This window comes from Antechinus flavipes, chromosome 4 (genome assembly GCF_016432865.1).
Source record: "Antechinus flavipes isolate AdamAnt ecotype Samford, QLD, Australia chromosome 4, AdamAnt_v2, whole genome shotgun sequence".
Lineage (NCBI taxonomy): Eukaryota > Metazoa > Chordata > Mammalia > Dasyuromorphia > Dasyuridae > Antechinus > Antechinus flavipes.
In genome coordinates, this window is record NC_067401.1 from 314,720,557 (window position 1) to 314,738,163 (window position 17,607).

Sequence of the window (17,607 nt, forward strand, 5' to 3'; positions counted from 1 at the left end):
TCTTATGTGTATCAAGCCTGCACTGTGCGGGGAGATTTTTTTTTTTTTTTGGGGGGGGGAGAAGGGTTGCAAGAAAATACAGATGTTATTCTTTGCCAAAGCGTTGAGCAAAGGAGGTAAGTTTCCCCTCCAAAGGGGGTGAGAGAGAGAAAAGGGACAAAAAATGCGCACACACACAAAACGAGATCAAGTTGCTCGCTTCCCGAGCCTGGAGGTTGGAGCGCGGCAGGCAGGAGGGGCCGAGCTCGCGCCCCCCGCCCGCGCCCGGACCCGCGGGGCTGGGGCGCAGCGCACGTCCTCCTCTTCCTCCCCTCTTCTCCTCCTTCTCCCCTCCAGGACTCCGGGGCGCCCGCAGGCCCCCATCAGTGCCCCGGCCCCGGTGCCCGCCGCGCGCGCCTTGCCGCCCCCGAGCTTCTGAAAGACGCGCGGCTCCAGCCCCCTCTGGAGGCTCCGGGGGAGCAGGCAAAGAGGGAGGGAGGAAGAGGAGCCGCAGCAGGGAAGGGAAGCGGGGGGCGGCTCCGGCCTGGAGCAACAGGGCTCGAAGAACATCCCCCAGTCAGCCCTCCCGTCCCTCTCTCCGCCCCCACCGGGGACCGTCCGGCCGCCGCAGCTTCCTGCCCGCGATCCCCTTCCCAGTGGCAGCCCGAGGGGAAATCAGAGCCACCCCAGCAAGCCGAACCACGAGTCGGCCCCAGCGCCGGCTCCTTCCCTCCTTTCCCGGCCGCTTACCCCGCACGATGCCTGCCGGGAGCTGGCTCAGTCCCTGCGCCCCGAGTCGCCAGTCTCCGCCGCCCGGTTGCCTCTTCTTTTTCTTTTTCTTCTTCTTCTTCTTCCTCCTCCTCCTCCTCCTCCTCCTCTCGGTCCTCCCTCCCGCAGGTTTCAAATTGAAATTCCCTGGCTGGAGCCGTCAGAAGAGTCCGCGCTTCGGCCCCGCCCTCCACAACAGTCCCGCCCCCTGCAGCGGAAACCCCTCCCGCTCCCCCACCGCCAGCCCCTCCAGGACACGCCACTGGCACGGAAACCCAGAGAAAGGCTGAGCCGGAGGACGGGGCTCCATCCCTCTGCCCCAGCCCCGTTCCCCTACGCGCAAAACACTCTTCGTCTTGGTTCAAGTCTCTGGGATGCCCAGACACAAACTTTTTTTATTTTTCTGTTTCAAAAATCGTAGGGTTTCTAGAGCTGAAAAGGACCTTAGAATCAGCCAATCTCCTCCTCGCTTTACGGAGAAGTAAAACGAGCCGCGGGGAAGGGAAATGAGATGTTCACAATTTGAATCCAAGTCTCAGGGTACCAAAGGTATTCTTTCCACTGTACTACAATTCCCTTGGAGGTTCTTTTTTATAGGATACACCCTTCTGGCCTTTTTTTTTTTTTTAATTGCCCTTTATTTCTTCATCTTTCCAAAGCTGGAGTTCTCAGAGGACCAGTTATCTCCATGCAGTTGATTCCCATTTCTATAATATCCAGCCTCCTGAGCTGCAGTTTCCCATCTTAAACAGGATATCCAAACCAGAATTCATTATCATGCCTCCTTTTCTAAATTTGGGAAGGTACCACTATCGCCCTCATCACTCAGGCTGCAAAGCAAACCACAGTATGTATCACCCTTGATTTCTCACTCTCACCCCGTGTATCTAATCTAGCGCTCAGGCTTCTTACTTCTTCAAGATATTTCTCCTGTTTGTCACTATCTCTCTACCTACTTCTGGCCCTCATTCCCTCTTGCCTGGTCTATGGCAAAAGCTCTCTCTCACTTGTCTCCAATCCATCCTCCCTTTCCTTACCAAAGTGACTTTCCTAATTATGTAAGGCTCCTCCACAATAGACTCCAGCTGTATGCCTGTTTCTTCTAGGATCAAAGATGATGTCCTCTGTTTAACATTTAAATTTATCTGCTCTTCCTATTTTTCTAGTCTTCTTAGACTTTTGTTATAAGTGTCACTCTTTGTGACCTCATTTGAGATTTTCTTGGCAAAGATACTGGAGTGATGTGACAATTCCTTCTCCAGCTCATTTTACAGATGAGGAAACTGAGGCAAACAGGGGTAAGTGATGTACCCAGGGTCATACAGCTAGTAAGTATCTGAAGCCAGATTTGAACACAAGGTGAGGAATCTTACTGACTCCAGGCCTTGCACTTTAACCACTTTGTCGCCTCCCCATACCCATATATACCTGTATGGATTTAGCTCTATGTATCATACAATGTATACACATCAGGCCTATTTGCAGGTCTCACCTGATATTCCATCTCTTGCCTCCCTGCATTGGCTCTGACTGGTTGTCCTTCATACCTGAAATGCTCTTCTCTTCACTTCTACTTCTTGAAGTCCTCCAGGCTTCTTTCAAGACTCAGATCACCTAGTATATCCCACAGCTGCTAGTACCTTCCTCTGAATTTGCCTTATGTATATCTCTTGAATTTTCCTGGTTATTTATATCTTATCTGCCCCAGTTAAAGGGAACTCATTGAAGGCAGGAAATGTTGCCTTTCTTTTCATTTTGATCCTCAATGATGAACAGAACATAGTAGTCACTTAATAAATGTTTTGGGACTGACTGCTTCCTCCAGGTTCCTAGTTCATCTCAGTATAGTGGGAAAAAAATGTGAATCTAGAAATGAACAAGAGCTTTAAAATCAAAAAGACATTTTGTTCAAATGCTACCTTAGATGTTCTGTAACATAACCTAGATAAGGAAAACTAGATAAAATAATAGCATCTGCTTTACAAACATTAAAGTGTGAGGTTTTTGTTTTTGTGTTTTTTGTTTTTTGGCTGAGGCAATTGGGGTTAAGTGACTTGCCCAAGGTCACACAGCTAGGAAGTGTTAAGTGTAAAGGACTAGATTTGAACTCAGGTCCACCTGACTTCAGGACTGGTTCTCTATTCACTGCACCACCTCCATGTCCCATAAAGTATTTTTTTTTAACTATTTATACAGTGACCCTGCCTAAGTGTCTTGTTCTCAGTTTTTTTGTTTTGTGAAATAAGAGTTTGAACTAGATATCCTCAAAGATTTAAGTTATCTGAAGTAAATCTTCTGAACCTTCATTTTCAATAACAAATTTTACTGTCTCCTATCTATTCTTTCGTATTCCAGATCCAGTTCATCCCTTTTCCTTTTTCAATGTAGTTTCCAACCACTTAACTCTAACAAAAACTTATCTCTGCTAAAGACTTTCTTTAAAAATTTTATGGAGTTTCCCTCAATCAAAGTCAAAGATTCTTTTCTTTACTAATGCTGACCTTTCTCCAAATTATTACCAAAGAGAGCAAAGAAAAAGGCAAAGGACCTATTTGTACAAAAATATTTACAGCAGCTCTTTTCTGGTGGCTAAGATTTGGAAATCAATTGAGGAATAGTTGAACAAGATGTGACATATTACTATCATTCTATAGAGAAATATAAGAAATGATAAGCAGCATGATCTCAGAAAAACTTGGGAAAACATGTGAAATCATGTGAAGTAAAGACAGTAGAGGAAAAAAAAAAACCATTACACACAGTAACAGCAATATTGCAAGGATAATCAACTGTAAGAGATTTAGCTACTCTGATCAAGACAATTGCAAAGGATCCATAATGAAAAATGCTGTCTACCTCCAGAGGACTGTTGAATTCTAGATGCAGATTGAAGCAAACTTTTTTCTTTATTTTTTATTTTTCTTGCTTTATTTTTTGTCTGTGATTTCTTTTGCAACATGGTTAATATGGGATATATGTTTTACATGACTTAACATATATATGTAATATAAATAAGAAATATTGAATTTCTTGTTTTTTCAAGAATAGAGGAGAGACAGGGAGGGAAATAATTCAGAACTTCAATTTTAAAAAATATTGTTAAAATTTTTTAAGTAATTGGGAAATATTCAATAAAATAAATAAAATATATTTTTAAAAAACCAAATTAATATCCTATATAGGCACTTTTTTCCTTTATTTCCTCCTAATCTGGCCATTAATTTTAATAATTTTTTTGTCCTCTGACCTTTCCAACTACTTTTCATTTTTACTTTGTAACTAGTTGTCTACCCTTTTATTCTTTTACTTTCCTCTTTGTTAAGTATTCAGTTTAAACTTTCATTCATTCCAGTCTGATCTCATAATTGGAATTATTTTCTTCATCATTTCCACCTCATCACCTCATACCTAGAATAGTGCAATACCCTGCTTACCAGACTTCCTGCTTCCAGACCCTCTCCCCTTGAATCTCTCCTATAAACTACCACCATAATTTTCCTAACATACCACTTTCATAATCAATCCTCTTTATCAACCTTTGATGACTCCCCATTATTGGCAGGAAAAAGTTATAATCTCTAGGCTGACTTGGAAAGCACCCTTCAAAATATAGTTGCAATCTAATTTCAGCTTTATTTCACACCATTTCCTACTAAGAGCCTTATTTTTTCTATACTATTATATTTTCTTGCCTCCACAGATCTTCTTACCTTTTCTTCTTCGGCCTGGAAAGTTTCCTCTTTTTATCCAAATCCTGCCAATTTTTCTAGGCTCAAATCAAGTCCTATTATCTACAAGGCCTTCCAAAATCTAAATCTTATATATCTATTCACTAACCACTGAACATAACCCAATCTTTCTGACTTTGACTAAGTCTTGTGACTTTTGTAGGGAAAGAAAGGAGGGAAAGGTTAAAATAATAGCTCTTTATTTTGAGCTTTTCAAATCACTTTTTTCAAAATAATCTGGTGAGTTAAGTAGTTACAAGTGTTATGTACATTTCACAGGAAGTGACCAAGGATCAAAATTTGTCCACAATTGCAGAATCAGTGTCAGTGGAAGAATCAACATTCAAACCTAGGCCTTTGGGTTCCCACTCAAAATGTTTCTGCTTCTCCCTCAGCTTCTGTGCCTATTGTCCTGCCTAGCAAGATGAAAGAGAAAGAAGGAGGAATTCCATCCCAAGCTGTGTAGCTCAATTTGTTCCTATCCAGGGTAATGGGAATAGTAAACATCATTTTAACCCCCTCTACCAAACATAATTTCTTTACAACTCTGACTGTAATGGTCCTGTTTTCTCTCAATCTTCCTTCTATAGTATTCTCTTCCATTCAGCTAATTGGTATATCCATTTTCTTCCCTCTACTCACTTTATCAAAGGCCAGTTGGCCTGACCATGAATCCTGAATGAAAGAACAACAAAGGCTGAACTCATCCAGAAGAAAAATAATGTGTGTGTGAAATGTTAAAAGTACTAAAACTCTAGAACAAGGAACAAAAAGAAAAATCCACAATTTTTTATTTTCCCCCAAAATCCCAGGAGTTGTGGGAGAGATTAGGTTCTCATGTCTTCCCTCTTAAAGCATCAACTTTCCCTGTGAATTCACTCCCTAATTTCTTACCACCATAGAAGCAAGGTCATTAGATTGAACTCTATTTCACGAATTCAGAGAACTCCTGAGGAATTACTCTGTTTCTAAACAGAATGGTGCTTTCCTTTCTGACTCTTTTCCCCTATTTTTTGGAGTTTTCCCTCTTTGTTTCTGTCACCCAATAAATCTATTTGAAGAGTTCCAAGGCCCTTTGAGCAACTGGTTTTATTATCTTTTCTCTGATGTCACACCCAGACCAAAGTCCCCAAAAAGAGTTAGGTTCATAAAAAGCCAGAGGCTACTCCCACATGGAGAACATCTGCCCAAGAAATTTACTAGAAAAGCAATACCCTTAAACTCATATCTCCATCTATATATACACTGAAATACTTTATCTTTACTCACCTATCCTACCAATTCTTCCAATCTTTGTAGATAGACTATCCCATCCTCCTTCTGTCCACCACACATCCATCTCCAGTCTGTCAGCTCCCATAAAGCACCCAGCCTAATAGTTTGTACAATTAATCATTGACCTTATGAAAGAAAATGATATCTTCCATGTGCCATTACTTAAATCAACCATTAAGCAGACTTGACTGCTTGAATTCATACTGAGAAGCTAATATATCATATTTACATATTACTTTTCTCTAAACCACCCTACAAAACATAAAAATGCAGTATAATGTAGAAACAAGAATATTAATATGTGACTGAGGAAAACTAGAGTCTAATCTAGCTTGTCTTTTCCTGCTTGTTCTGAGAACATCTGAGAGCAACATTTAATCACCCAAGATCAATTTTTTCATCTATAAAATGGGGTAGAAGGTAAGGATGGACTTTAAAAAAATCTCTAAATTCTTTTCCAATTTTAACAGTTTCTGAGGCAATACCAAAATAAGGCTAAATTGTATCCTCTATTTGTAGTTGAGAACATTGAGACTCACAAAAGATAAGTGAGTTTTTGAAAAATCATAATCAATGTTACATAGTGGGTCTTCCTGGAAAATCTGGTGTTATGACTCCAGTGGCTGCTGAAGGTCTAACTCAGACCTGTAGAATGGCTCTCTTCATGTGAGAGGAGGATAATGATGATACAAGGAGAGTGATGTAGAGGGCCACAAATAGTGGAGGAGCTCTGGGTAAGGTATAAGACCCTTTAGCACAGAGGGAACCTGCTGACAATGTCTGGTTTGGCTTCCCACTTCCCTTTGGTGCCCCTTCACTTAGGCGTGGTCCTTAACAATTCCCCGTTTGTTTCTTTTTTTGTTTTATGGAAATGCTATTATTTTTCCTCCACAGCATGATCAGTAAGTTTATACATTAGCTGTTATCTAAGTCCACATGCTAAGATATCTGAGTTCACATGCTAGGGAGTACAAACAGCACTATAGCAGATGTTGAATCTTGTGAGATGTCAAACTTTCAAACAGAGAAAAGGATTGTAGTCAGAATAAGCATTTAAGTCTTTCATCAGTCTCCTGGCTTGGTCCTTTGATTTAATTACCCTGACTAAAAACATCTTACCAGGTCTCTTCTCTCTTTCCTTCCCCACAGGTTACTGAGAGAACTCTGGGAGGATCCTACTCTCGAACAGCTCTCAAGTGCTGCTGCTTCTTTATTTCTTATGCTTCTTGTGATTCTTGTGTCCCACATTCAGGTGCCATATGTTGTGTCTGGACTAGCTCTCTAAAGGATCTCAGGACCAGCCTTGGTCTTAGTGGAGGAGTGAAGGAGGCAGGAGAACCACCAGGATGGTCAAAGATGAAGTCTTTATTTCAAGTCCTTTCAGCCCTTAAATATCTTGGTATGATTACATCATTACAGCACACTATGTATGTATGAACTAGAGAACCTTTCTATCACCATAGCACACTGTGCAAGTGCTAACTATAAACACCCTGCTATTTTATGTAAATGCCTCTCTTTACTGTAAGTATCCCTTGCTTCAAGTAGAACACCATACCCTCCTTGATTTCTCAGGAAGGGTGGAGAACTAAACTACACACTGTCAGCAGGTTCCCTCTGGGAATCCAGAGTTCCCCCACTATCTGTGGCCTTCTACAATCTGGGATTAAAAGTCAAGTGATCTGTGTATGAGTATAATGCCCTTTTTACTCTATTATTCTGTCTTTCTATCATAATCAGTCAATCAAAAAGTGTTTACTAACATCTATTCTGTCCCAGGCATTGTGCTGGGTGTGAAGGACCTGATGTGCCATCCATTCCGTTAGTAATTGCCAAGTAGAAAGATCATTAAATTTGGAGTCAGAAAAACTGACTTCAAATTCCAGCTCCTAAAATTATTAGCACCGTGATTAGCGTTCACTTAATTACTCTAGGTTTTAGTTCCCTCACTAGTAAAATGAGAGTTGAATGAGATGATAACTCAGGTCCCTTTTAGCTATAAAATGATACAAGTCCAATTCAATTCAATCCAGTATAAACTAGCAAATATTTATTAAGTACCTCTTTATATAACGCAAGAAATCGTGCATCATGATGGATATAGAGTCAAAGGAGACTACTCTGATATACATTAGTTGTGGGATCTTGGACAAATCAATTAACTTCTCTTTGCCCTGGCAGCTCTCTAAAACTATTAAGTTGCAGAACTGTTGTTAATATGCATTGATAGAGAAAATTCCATATTGGAGTTCTTTTCACTAACAAGGAAAAAAAATTGGAAAAGGCTTCTTGTAGAATACTAGCAAGAAATGTAATGCCGACCTCAGAGAATGTAGAGTGCAAAAATGGATATGATGTGTAAGAGATCTGGGAATATAAACTGGAACCAGATTGTGAAGGGCTTCAAATGCCAAATTGAGCAGTTTATATTTTATCTTAGAGATTACAAACCTCTGAGTTAGATTGTGACATAGCCAGACTATTTTGTTTTAGGAATATTATTTTGGCAACAGTGTGAAAGAGGTATTGGAAAGGAGAGAGACTGGATGCCAAGAGTGCAATCAGGAGGCTGTTGTATTCGTTTTCGCAAGAGGTCATGACAATCTGAATCTTTCTCCAATGTTCATGTGAATGGAAAGAAGGCAATGTATGGAAGAGATGCTATAGAGGTATGGGAAATGAGAAAGAATGACTATAACATAGAAAATATTGTTCACTAGATGACTGGTCATATTCTCAACAGGTATTAGAAAGGTAGAAGGAGAGTTGGGTTTAAAAGTGAAGAAAACAAATTATGTTTCAATTGGATTTGAGGATGCATGTGAGATTGGAGATATTCAACAGTAAGAGAAAGATTATGATTGGGTTTGGGACTTGAGAATCATCTGCATAGAGAAAATTGAATTCAAAGGAACTGATGAGATCACCAAATTCTAGAAAGCTTATAGAGAAAAGAAAAGGATCCAGGGTCTATATTTGAGAAATACTCAAAAGTAGGGGATCAGAAATAAACAAAAATGTTTTAAAAGAGCTTATGAACTGTTCATACAGGTAGAAATAGAAGCAGGAGAAAGCTATTTCACAAATACCTAGCAAACAGAGAGTAACTAATAGGTTACCAATAATATTAAATTCTACAAAAAGGTTTAAAAAATGATGACAGCTGAAAAAAGATTAATAATCTTAGAGAGAATAGTTTAAGTTGAATTACTATTTAAAAGGTCTAAAACCCAAAAAAAGACCATTTAAAGTAGAAAGAAACCTTAGAAACTATCTGGTCCAACCCCCATTCTATTAGGACTTGAAGAGATAACAGGAATAGAGCCAATGATGTTGATATGTCTATTCTGTGTGTGTATATACATGTGTGTGTGTCCCTGTTTCTTTGTCTCTCTGTCTCTTTCTGTCTCTCTTTGTCTATCTGTGTGTGTTTCTTGATTTCTCTGTCTCTGTCTTTCTGTCTCTGTCTTTGTCTCTATGTCTCTCTCAGTCTTTCTCTGTTTCTCTGTCTCTGTGTCTCTATGTCTCTATATGGAAAACATTAATTTGAGGTGATGGGATCTTTGAGCTAATTGATAGGAGGGATTTGAGAGAAAAAAGAATTAAAGAAAAGACAAACTGCAGGAGGGTAAAAATAAAGATGTTTGTGTTGAGAAGTGACCACTTCATCGGAGATCTGAGCAAAGGAGGAAAGAAAGAGAAATGATACCAAGGTGTTTAAAAGAGTACAATAGGGATAAAGAAGAAGCTTACAACAGATGACCTCTATTTTTAAAAAATTTAATAAAAAATGATCTAGTTTGGTAATTATTCTTAGGACAATAAATAATCTATCTAGTAATTTCCATCTCTTCTCTACTGTATCCTTCTCTTCAATCCTCTCATAGAAAAAAAAGCTTTCATTTTAAACTGCTGTTTGATTTAACATCTGATTTCTCTCTTCATTACCTAGCACCAAATGAGGTCTACCTTTATGGACAAAGTTCATTTCCTCACCATTTATTTACAATTTAACTTCCAATAATCTATTTTCTTGTCCCCCTATCTTACTGAAACCGAGTTCTTAAAAGGTCACCAGCAACCTTCTAATTGCCAAAAACAATTGTTTTTTTTTCATCCTTCAGTCTCCTTAATTTTTCTCCAGTATTTGACACTATTGACTACCATCTCCTTCAAATTCTCTTGAATACAGTGACTCTTGATTTATCTCCTGTCTCCCTTTTTCTTTCTAATTGCCCCATCTCATATATTTTAATTAAATTCCATCCAATAAACATGTAATAAACACTTCTAAATTTGAACTACAGTGCTAGCTATGAGAGATACAAAGATTTAAAAAGAAGTTGGATTAGGGAGGAGATTAGATTAGAAGCAGAGAGGCTAATTAGGGGCCAATTGTAATAGTTTATTGCTAGGTAAGAAGAGCCTGAATAAAAAGGTGATTATGTATGTGGAAAGGAAATAGTGAATGTGAAAATGTTGTCTAGCTAGAAGAAGGAGGGAAGAGAGAAGGAACTGAAGAAGTTAGGGATAACTCCAAAGATGGGAACCTGGTTAACTAGAAGGATCAGGGTGCCCTCAACAATAAAAAAGGAAAACTTAGAAGAGGATCTCAAGAGGAAAGATCAAAAACTAGTTTAGAAATGTTGAATTTGAGATCCTGTTGAGACATCCAGGATAACAGATCTGATAGGTAATTGGTGATGCAGAGCCAGAATTCAGGAGCAAAATAGGGTTAGAATGCTCCAGAACAGGAGTAAAATAGAAGTCATCTGTTTAAGATGTTAGTTAAAATGCTCCATTAGGAGCATGATCTAGAGTGAGATTAGGAGTTAAAAAACCAAGATTCAGCTCCTATCTCTACCATTTACCACCTTTGTGACTTAAGTAAATCACTGAATCTGGTCCACTCATCTGGAAAAAAGGAGGTGTACTGAAGGGTTGGTCAGGAAACCCCTGATCCAGAGTCTCTTCAACCCACTATGTTTATATGACAGGATATAAAGGGAAGGTCACAGAGAATGAGGTGATAAGGATTTACCCCTTTCAGACTGACAGTTGTCACATTTACATCTTGTAAAGTGTGTGAGATCTTAAGTGGTCCACATATATCCTGAGAAGCCTACTGGAACACTGAAAAAAGTTATCAAATTTGAAGCAGCAGTTCTTAGTTTGTAAAAGAAGTAGTTATACTATGAGCCCTTGAGAGAAATGAAATAATTCTTCTATCAATTTGGTAGAATAGTAGGTTGGCTAGCCATTGGTAAGCTACAAGATGTCACACATTATAGTGGATGTTAAAAAGACACTGTTTTCTTCCTTCTCTTAATACCTGTAGCATTTATTATCTACATCAATGGTCCCCAAGATGGGTAGTACACACCGAACCAAAAGATGAGAAAGAAACCAGTTAGAGTGCCTGAAGACAAGAAGGATTGCCCTTCTAGCTGGACAACATTTTCACATTCACCATCTCCTGCCTCTGACAAAGCAGGTTTCAGATGCAGGTGCTTGTCTGTTTGGCACTGTTGTGGCAACATTGTGGATTCTGGTTTTCTCTCCCTCCAAAGGTTGGGAAGAAATTGGTGGTAAAAGGAGAGATGGAAGGCAAGGCAGCTAGGCAGGGGGTGACATCCTACAAGATGCTCGATGACAGAGGGAGCAAGAGCACCAAGCAAGTTTAGGGTGGGAGGAGTCAGGCAGCCAGTAGAAGGTGGCAGTCCACAAGCATTTATTACATCTCTACTATATACCAAGCATTGTATTAGGATCTGGGGAAACAAAAATGAAAATAAAATAGATCCTGACCTTGAAAAACTTATAGTCTACTTAGATAGATAGATCAATAGATGGAGATATCTACATGTAGATACATGTAGCATATTTCTACATATAGTTACACATATACATTCATAAATATACAAGCACATGTGATTATATATACCAATACATAAACATATACATACTATATTTTAAAATGTATATGTGTTATATATATACATAAAATTACATATATTTTGGTGGGGAAGGCACTTGAAGCTAGAAGGAACAAGAAAGACTTTATAGAAGTGAAGCTGAAGATGAGGTTCAAAGGAACCTGGGATTTGTATGTTCATACACTTTTTTTATTGATAAGGTGCCCCACCAAAAAGATTTGGAAATCATTGGTTGATATGACTCATTATACTGTCTCCAATTTCTAACTTTTCATATGCCTGGATTAGGATTAAATTGTAAGTATCTTTGAGGAGAGACAGAGAGACAGAGACAGGCAGAGAGACAGAGAGAGAAAGAAAGACAAAGACAGAAAGGGGAGGGAAGACGGAGAGAATGACTATATGTGTTTATCTCTCTATTCCCTATAGTGTATCATACAGTGAACATTCAATAAATTATTTTTAATCTATTTACTGATTGATATGAAAGCTGATATTGAGGTAAAATGTTCTAGTCATATTAATCTGTAACTAAGTCCTATTGATCTCTAAAATTATAATCAGTGATACCAAACTGACATAGGACATCTAACCTTAGAGAAATAAACACATTCAAAGAGTAAGCAGTAGGACTGTCATTTGAAGCCAAGTTTTCTATTTTTACTACTCTACCCCACTACCTCCAACTCTGTAATTTTACATATGTAAAAACTGAAGACAAGTGAGTTTCCCAAAGCCAATCAGCTAATCTGTGACAGAACTGAAACTCAACTCAAGTCTTCTGACTCCGGGTATGGGAATAGAAGAATTCTGTTACTAATACTTTACCCACTCTATCCTGCTGTGCCTACCCTCCACTGTGGTTGCACCCACTATTGGACACTAATTCTCCATATGGAACATTATAAAACAATTCACCAATTAACAAAGATGTATAAAGTTACATCCCAAAAGACAGGTTGCCCTTTAGAAAGTTAGGAGAAGATTATTAGTATCAATTCAATCCTAAACTCTTTATTAAGCTAATGGCATATGTTAGAATGCATTGTATTATTAGTGTGAATAAATAATGTATAAATATTATTTTGCTTTGTTTTGTTTTTATCAGTTTTTTCTTCAACCCATAATTAGTAACAAACTCCAAGACAGAATCAATAGTCAACTTCATTTTAAATATGACCTGCTGCCACTTAATTCCAAAGAGCAGATATTTCCAAATTCTGGATGATAGTAACATTCAAATAGACCAAAGGATATATGTCTGGTAATCTGGCTGCACATGTATATGTAATTGGTGTGTGTAAATTGAAGGAGAAAATAAGTTGGTCAGTGACTTATACCCCTGGAAACTCTACCTTAAAAAGAAAACAAATAATAGCAGGAAAATAATTGTCATGATTATAGTACTGTTAAAAAAAATTGAGAAGCTTTTGAAATTGTTTTCATAGTTAGTACACTTAATGCACGTGGACTTGAAGAAAGTAAGAAAGACTTCATACAAGTGAAACTTAAGCTCAGTTTTAAAGGAATCAGGTTATGTGTGCTTATACACTTTTTATTGATATAATGCACCACCAAAAAGATTTGGAAATTATTGATTTGTATGGCTCATTTAGCCATGACTCCCTCCAAGTTCTAACTTTTCTATGTATCAGAGGAACTGAGAGAGAATATCTGGCATGTCTCCTTCCTGTCTATAAAGAGATGGTGGAAGTAAGGTGCAGAATAAAACTTATACTTTTAATACCAAACTAATGTGTTTATTTGTTTTGATTGACCATTCTTATTCCATTGCAGGGCTGGTGATTATCATTGAGAAGTCATAGTGGTCTAAAAAATAATATAAAAAAAGGAATAAAAATAAAATTAACCATTTTTTTAACTAAAGAAAGAAGCTCTACTTTAAAGGCTTAGCATCCAAGCTGCATAGAAATTTGCCTAGCCTGCTTTGTTGACTTAGCAAGACATCTAAACATCCGCTGGATGAAGTGGTGTGACAAAGGGGGAATACTTCCACAAAATTGAAATGAAAGCAGAGAATGTGGCTCAGTGTACAGAGCAGCTTCTCTGAACTCAGAGGGTCAGTGGTCAAATGCTTCTGCTGATGTTTACCACCTGTCTGACCATGGGCCAATCGTCACCTTAGTCTTCTCATTTATAAAGTGAAAGGATTGAACTAAATAATCTTTGAAGATCCCTTTCAGCCCTAGATTTTTGCTGTGATGACCTTATGAAGGGTGCAGCTGCAGTGTTTGGTAAAACGATAATGAAAAGAACCAAGATGGCATGTAATAACCATAGATGTGATAGGTCCATAAGGAAATAGAGCTTTCAGAGAAAGGAAAAGACAAAGCCATAAAAAAGGTCACAGGAACTCTTTGTCATGACAACATAAGTCTTTTCATCTATATGTCAACAGTTCCATTATAGCTTATGATAAATAGAAAGACTTGGGATCATGTTACCTGGCTCTGTCATTTATAAACTTGGACCCCAGTTTTTTCATTTACATGATTGAGGTTATACTTTCACCTAACTCTTCACAACTCCCTTTGGGGTTTTCTTGGCAAAAACACTGGAGTGGTTTGCCATTTTCCTCTCCAACTCATTTTACAGATAAGGAAATTGAGGCAAACAGGGATAAATGACTTGGCCAGGCCACATAGTAACTAAGACTAAATTTGAATCCAGTTCCTCCTGACTCCAGTCCTGGTGCTTTATCTACTGTCAGCTAACTGTCCCTTCATATCACCTATTTCAATGTATTGTTGTGAAATCGCCTTGCAAAATGTCATCTGTTATATTAATATGAGCTATTACTTTTATATGTGATTGGAATTTTTAAGAAAATCAAGAATTTAGCAATATGTTTATTGCAAATGTCAATATTTTGACTATGTGGTCAAATGTTTATCTTTTCCCTAGAAGTTATGTATTTTTCCTGGAATCCCATGCTTCTTGCCATGTGGATTTCCCATGAGATTTTTTTTTCCTTCCATTCCTTCATAAGCTGGTGAGCCAAGGAAAATAAAAATATTTTGTCCTTTAGGCATTGGTTCCATGTAAGATTTTTCTCTAATGAGTTTCCCCTCTCTTAGCCACAGTTGGAAACAATCTCTTCAATACAGTTTTTGCTCTTTACTTCCCCTGCCACAGAATCAGACCAAAATAGGAGAAATGTTTGATGATATGAAAGCAGTGATAGGAAACTTTGGAGAAAGTCATTGTCATCTAGTAGTTCACAACGTTAGAGGAAGGGAATGGTGACCACTGCAGCTATCTAGCTGCTACTGATCAAGTTACTACCTGTGTGACGCTGGGCACATGATTTAGGGTCCCTGATCCTCAGGTTTCTCAACTGTAAAATATTCCTTCCAGCTCTAGAGTTGTAACCTCCTGAAACCCTTTTTAAAGAAAGTATTCTTAATATATTGGATGAAACATTTATGGGTATACTTATTTGTGTGTATGTTGTATTTATGCACAGAGCCATATATGTATATAACACAATTGTGATGAGTGTGATATTTGGTCATATGTGTGCATGTATATGGATGCAGATGGATACACATATATATACATATGTAAACAGTGTTGTATGATATATATATTATGGACTATATACATATATATTGTGTGCAGAGAAAGAGAGGGAGGGAAGGAGAGAGGGGGGGGAAGGGAGAGGGAGAGAGGGAAAGACAGAGAGAAGGAAAGAAGAAGGGAAGGAAGGAGGGAGAATGAGAGGAAGGGAGGAAGAGGGAAGGAGGGAAGGAGAAAGGGAGGGAAGGAGGGAGAATGAGAGGAAGGGAGGGAGAGGAAAGGAGGAAAGGAGGGAAAGAGGAAGGGAGGGAAGAAGGGAAGAAGGAAAGAAGAGAGAGTAGGAGGGGGAAGAAAAGAGAGAGAGGTGGGGAGGAAAGGAGGGAGGAAGGGAGGGAAGATGGAAGGAAGAGTTCAATAAGCAGAGCAATAGTTTGACTTTGAGCAAGGCACTCAACCTTTGTCTGACTCAGTTTTTTTCAATTTTTAAAGAGGATAATTGCAAATTCATAGTGTGCTATATATGATATATTACTAAAGTACTTAGCATAGTATCTGATACATAGTCAGCATTTAATAATTCCCTTTCCTTCTCTTCCTTATAAAATTTTGGTGCCTTTTGTTACTTAATCCTGAGACATATTTTCAATTGTCTTTTGCACCATCCTTGTCATGAAAGTTATTGAATATTGATATATATATACATATGTGTATATATATATATCTTTCTGTATATTATATATGCCATCTTACTGAATTGTTCATAAAATTTCTCTACCTACTCTTCCTTTAAAAGATATGTTGATAGGTAATATACAATTTTCTTTATGGTGGTCTTTTTGTTTTTCAAAAGCTCAGCACAATGCAATATGAAATAACTAAGAATCCTATGAAGTGATGTTTTCTTGTTACCCTATCGCTCATATTAAAATCAGCTCTCCCATCCTTTTCCAAGTTTAACTTGTGAGTGATCATCCTTCAGTTTAGCTGTAATTTCCTTATACTTTCCTGTTTTCACCTGAGAGAGAATGGTAATATTGATGGGGTTTAATCATATCAAATCTCTGGGCTGTTTTGAAAGGTTAAAAAAAAAAAAAAGGAAAAAAAAAAGAAATTACTTTTTCCACCAACATTTGAGCAATGACAGAACAAATAGTGGTATGTGAGTATAATGAGATATTATTGCACCGTAAGAAATTATAACCATGGAGCAGCTAGGTGGTATAGTGGATAGGGCACCTGCCATGGAGTCAGGAGGTTTGAGTTCAAATTCATCCTCAGACACTTAATGTGTGAACCCTGGCCTGCTCACTTAACCTTGATTGCCTGAAAGAGAAGAAGAAAAGAAATTACCAATATGAATTATGAAATATTGTGAAGGAAAACAATTTTGAAAAACCTCAGAATCTCTGATCAAAGAAATTAGCAATAGTGATTTCAAAAGTCTGATATTAAACATGCCTCCTAGTTCTTGACAGAGAACTAATTCCAGCATGAAATAACCATTCTCAGACATGGCCAACATGTTCATTTATGTTGTTGGATTATATATATTTTCTACAAAAAAGAGGATTTCTCTGTGATGGACAATAAGGAGAGTTTGTATAAACAGGTCATAGATTAGTGAATAATGTTAGATATACAAATAGAAAACATTAACAAAGTATTTTAAAGTAAGTACAAGGGGAAAAGTATATGAAATTACAAACAGAATAAATACTAAAATTTAATATTATTCATATGTATGTATAATTTATCACATGTACATATATGTGTGTATATATATATATGTACACACAAATATATCCATACATGACAAGAGTTCAGTTTTGGTCTTTTTATACACTGAAATGTTTGTGTTCCTTGATGCTTGCTAAATTGCAGAGAATGTATCAACCTGTAGTACTAGAGGAAGTTTTCGCCTATTAATGAAATCACAAATATAGCTCCTATCCCTATGCTCCAACTGTAAGACTTTCATTAAAATATATCCTTTGCCAATTTTATCAAAATAAACTCTTATAAAGATTCACAGATATATATGTGCTCAAAACATACGCAAAAATCTGTACCATTTCAAAGATGTTAACTTCACAATGACAAAATGAGAAGCGTGTCAACTGTTTTAATGTGGAGTTTATTTGGGGCTAGCTTACCTAGTATTTAGGGTTTTTCATTCTGTATTTCCAACCTGTTTATAATTATTATCCAAAAGAATACTATCTTTGGAAAATAATTGTAAAAATTAAAAAAAAACAAATGTGTTAAAAGCAAAGCAATTTTTATCTTTCAAAAATACATGTTCTCTCAAGTTTCCTGTGCAAAATCCTATATTTCATAATTGCCAATGACAGTATTAGAGAGCACTCTAATTCAGGGAATGC

The 17,607-nt window shown here is 37.7% G+C and overlaps 2 protein-coding genes across 16 annotated transcripts in view; one reads left to right on the forward strand and one right to left on the reverse strand.

The window, feature by feature from the left end:
* The window catches only part of EPB41L2 (erythrocyte membrane protein band 4.1 like 2), a 292,918-nt gene extending 291,983 nt beyond the window's left edge, over window positions 1–935 (reverse strand). For all 15 annotated transcript variants that reach the window (XM_051997728.1, XM_051997742.1, XM_051997740.1 and 12 more), the window contains exon 1: window positions 730–935. The gene's annotated coding sequence lies outside the window, so the exon portion shown is untranslated. The remainder of the gene's footprint in view (window positions 1–729) is intronic.
* The window catches only part of AKAP7 (A-kinase anchoring protein 7), a 228,146-nt gene continuing 210,702 nt past the window's right edge, over window positions 164–17,607 (forward strand). The window contains exons 1-3 of the mRNA XM_051996732.1: window positions 164–283; window positions 337–795; window positions 905–1,164. Coding sequence (XP_051852692.1) covers window positions 164–283; window positions 337–795; window positions 905–1,164 — 839 coding nt within the window. The remainder of the gene's footprint in view (window positions 284–336; window positions 796–904; window positions 1,165–17,607) is intronic.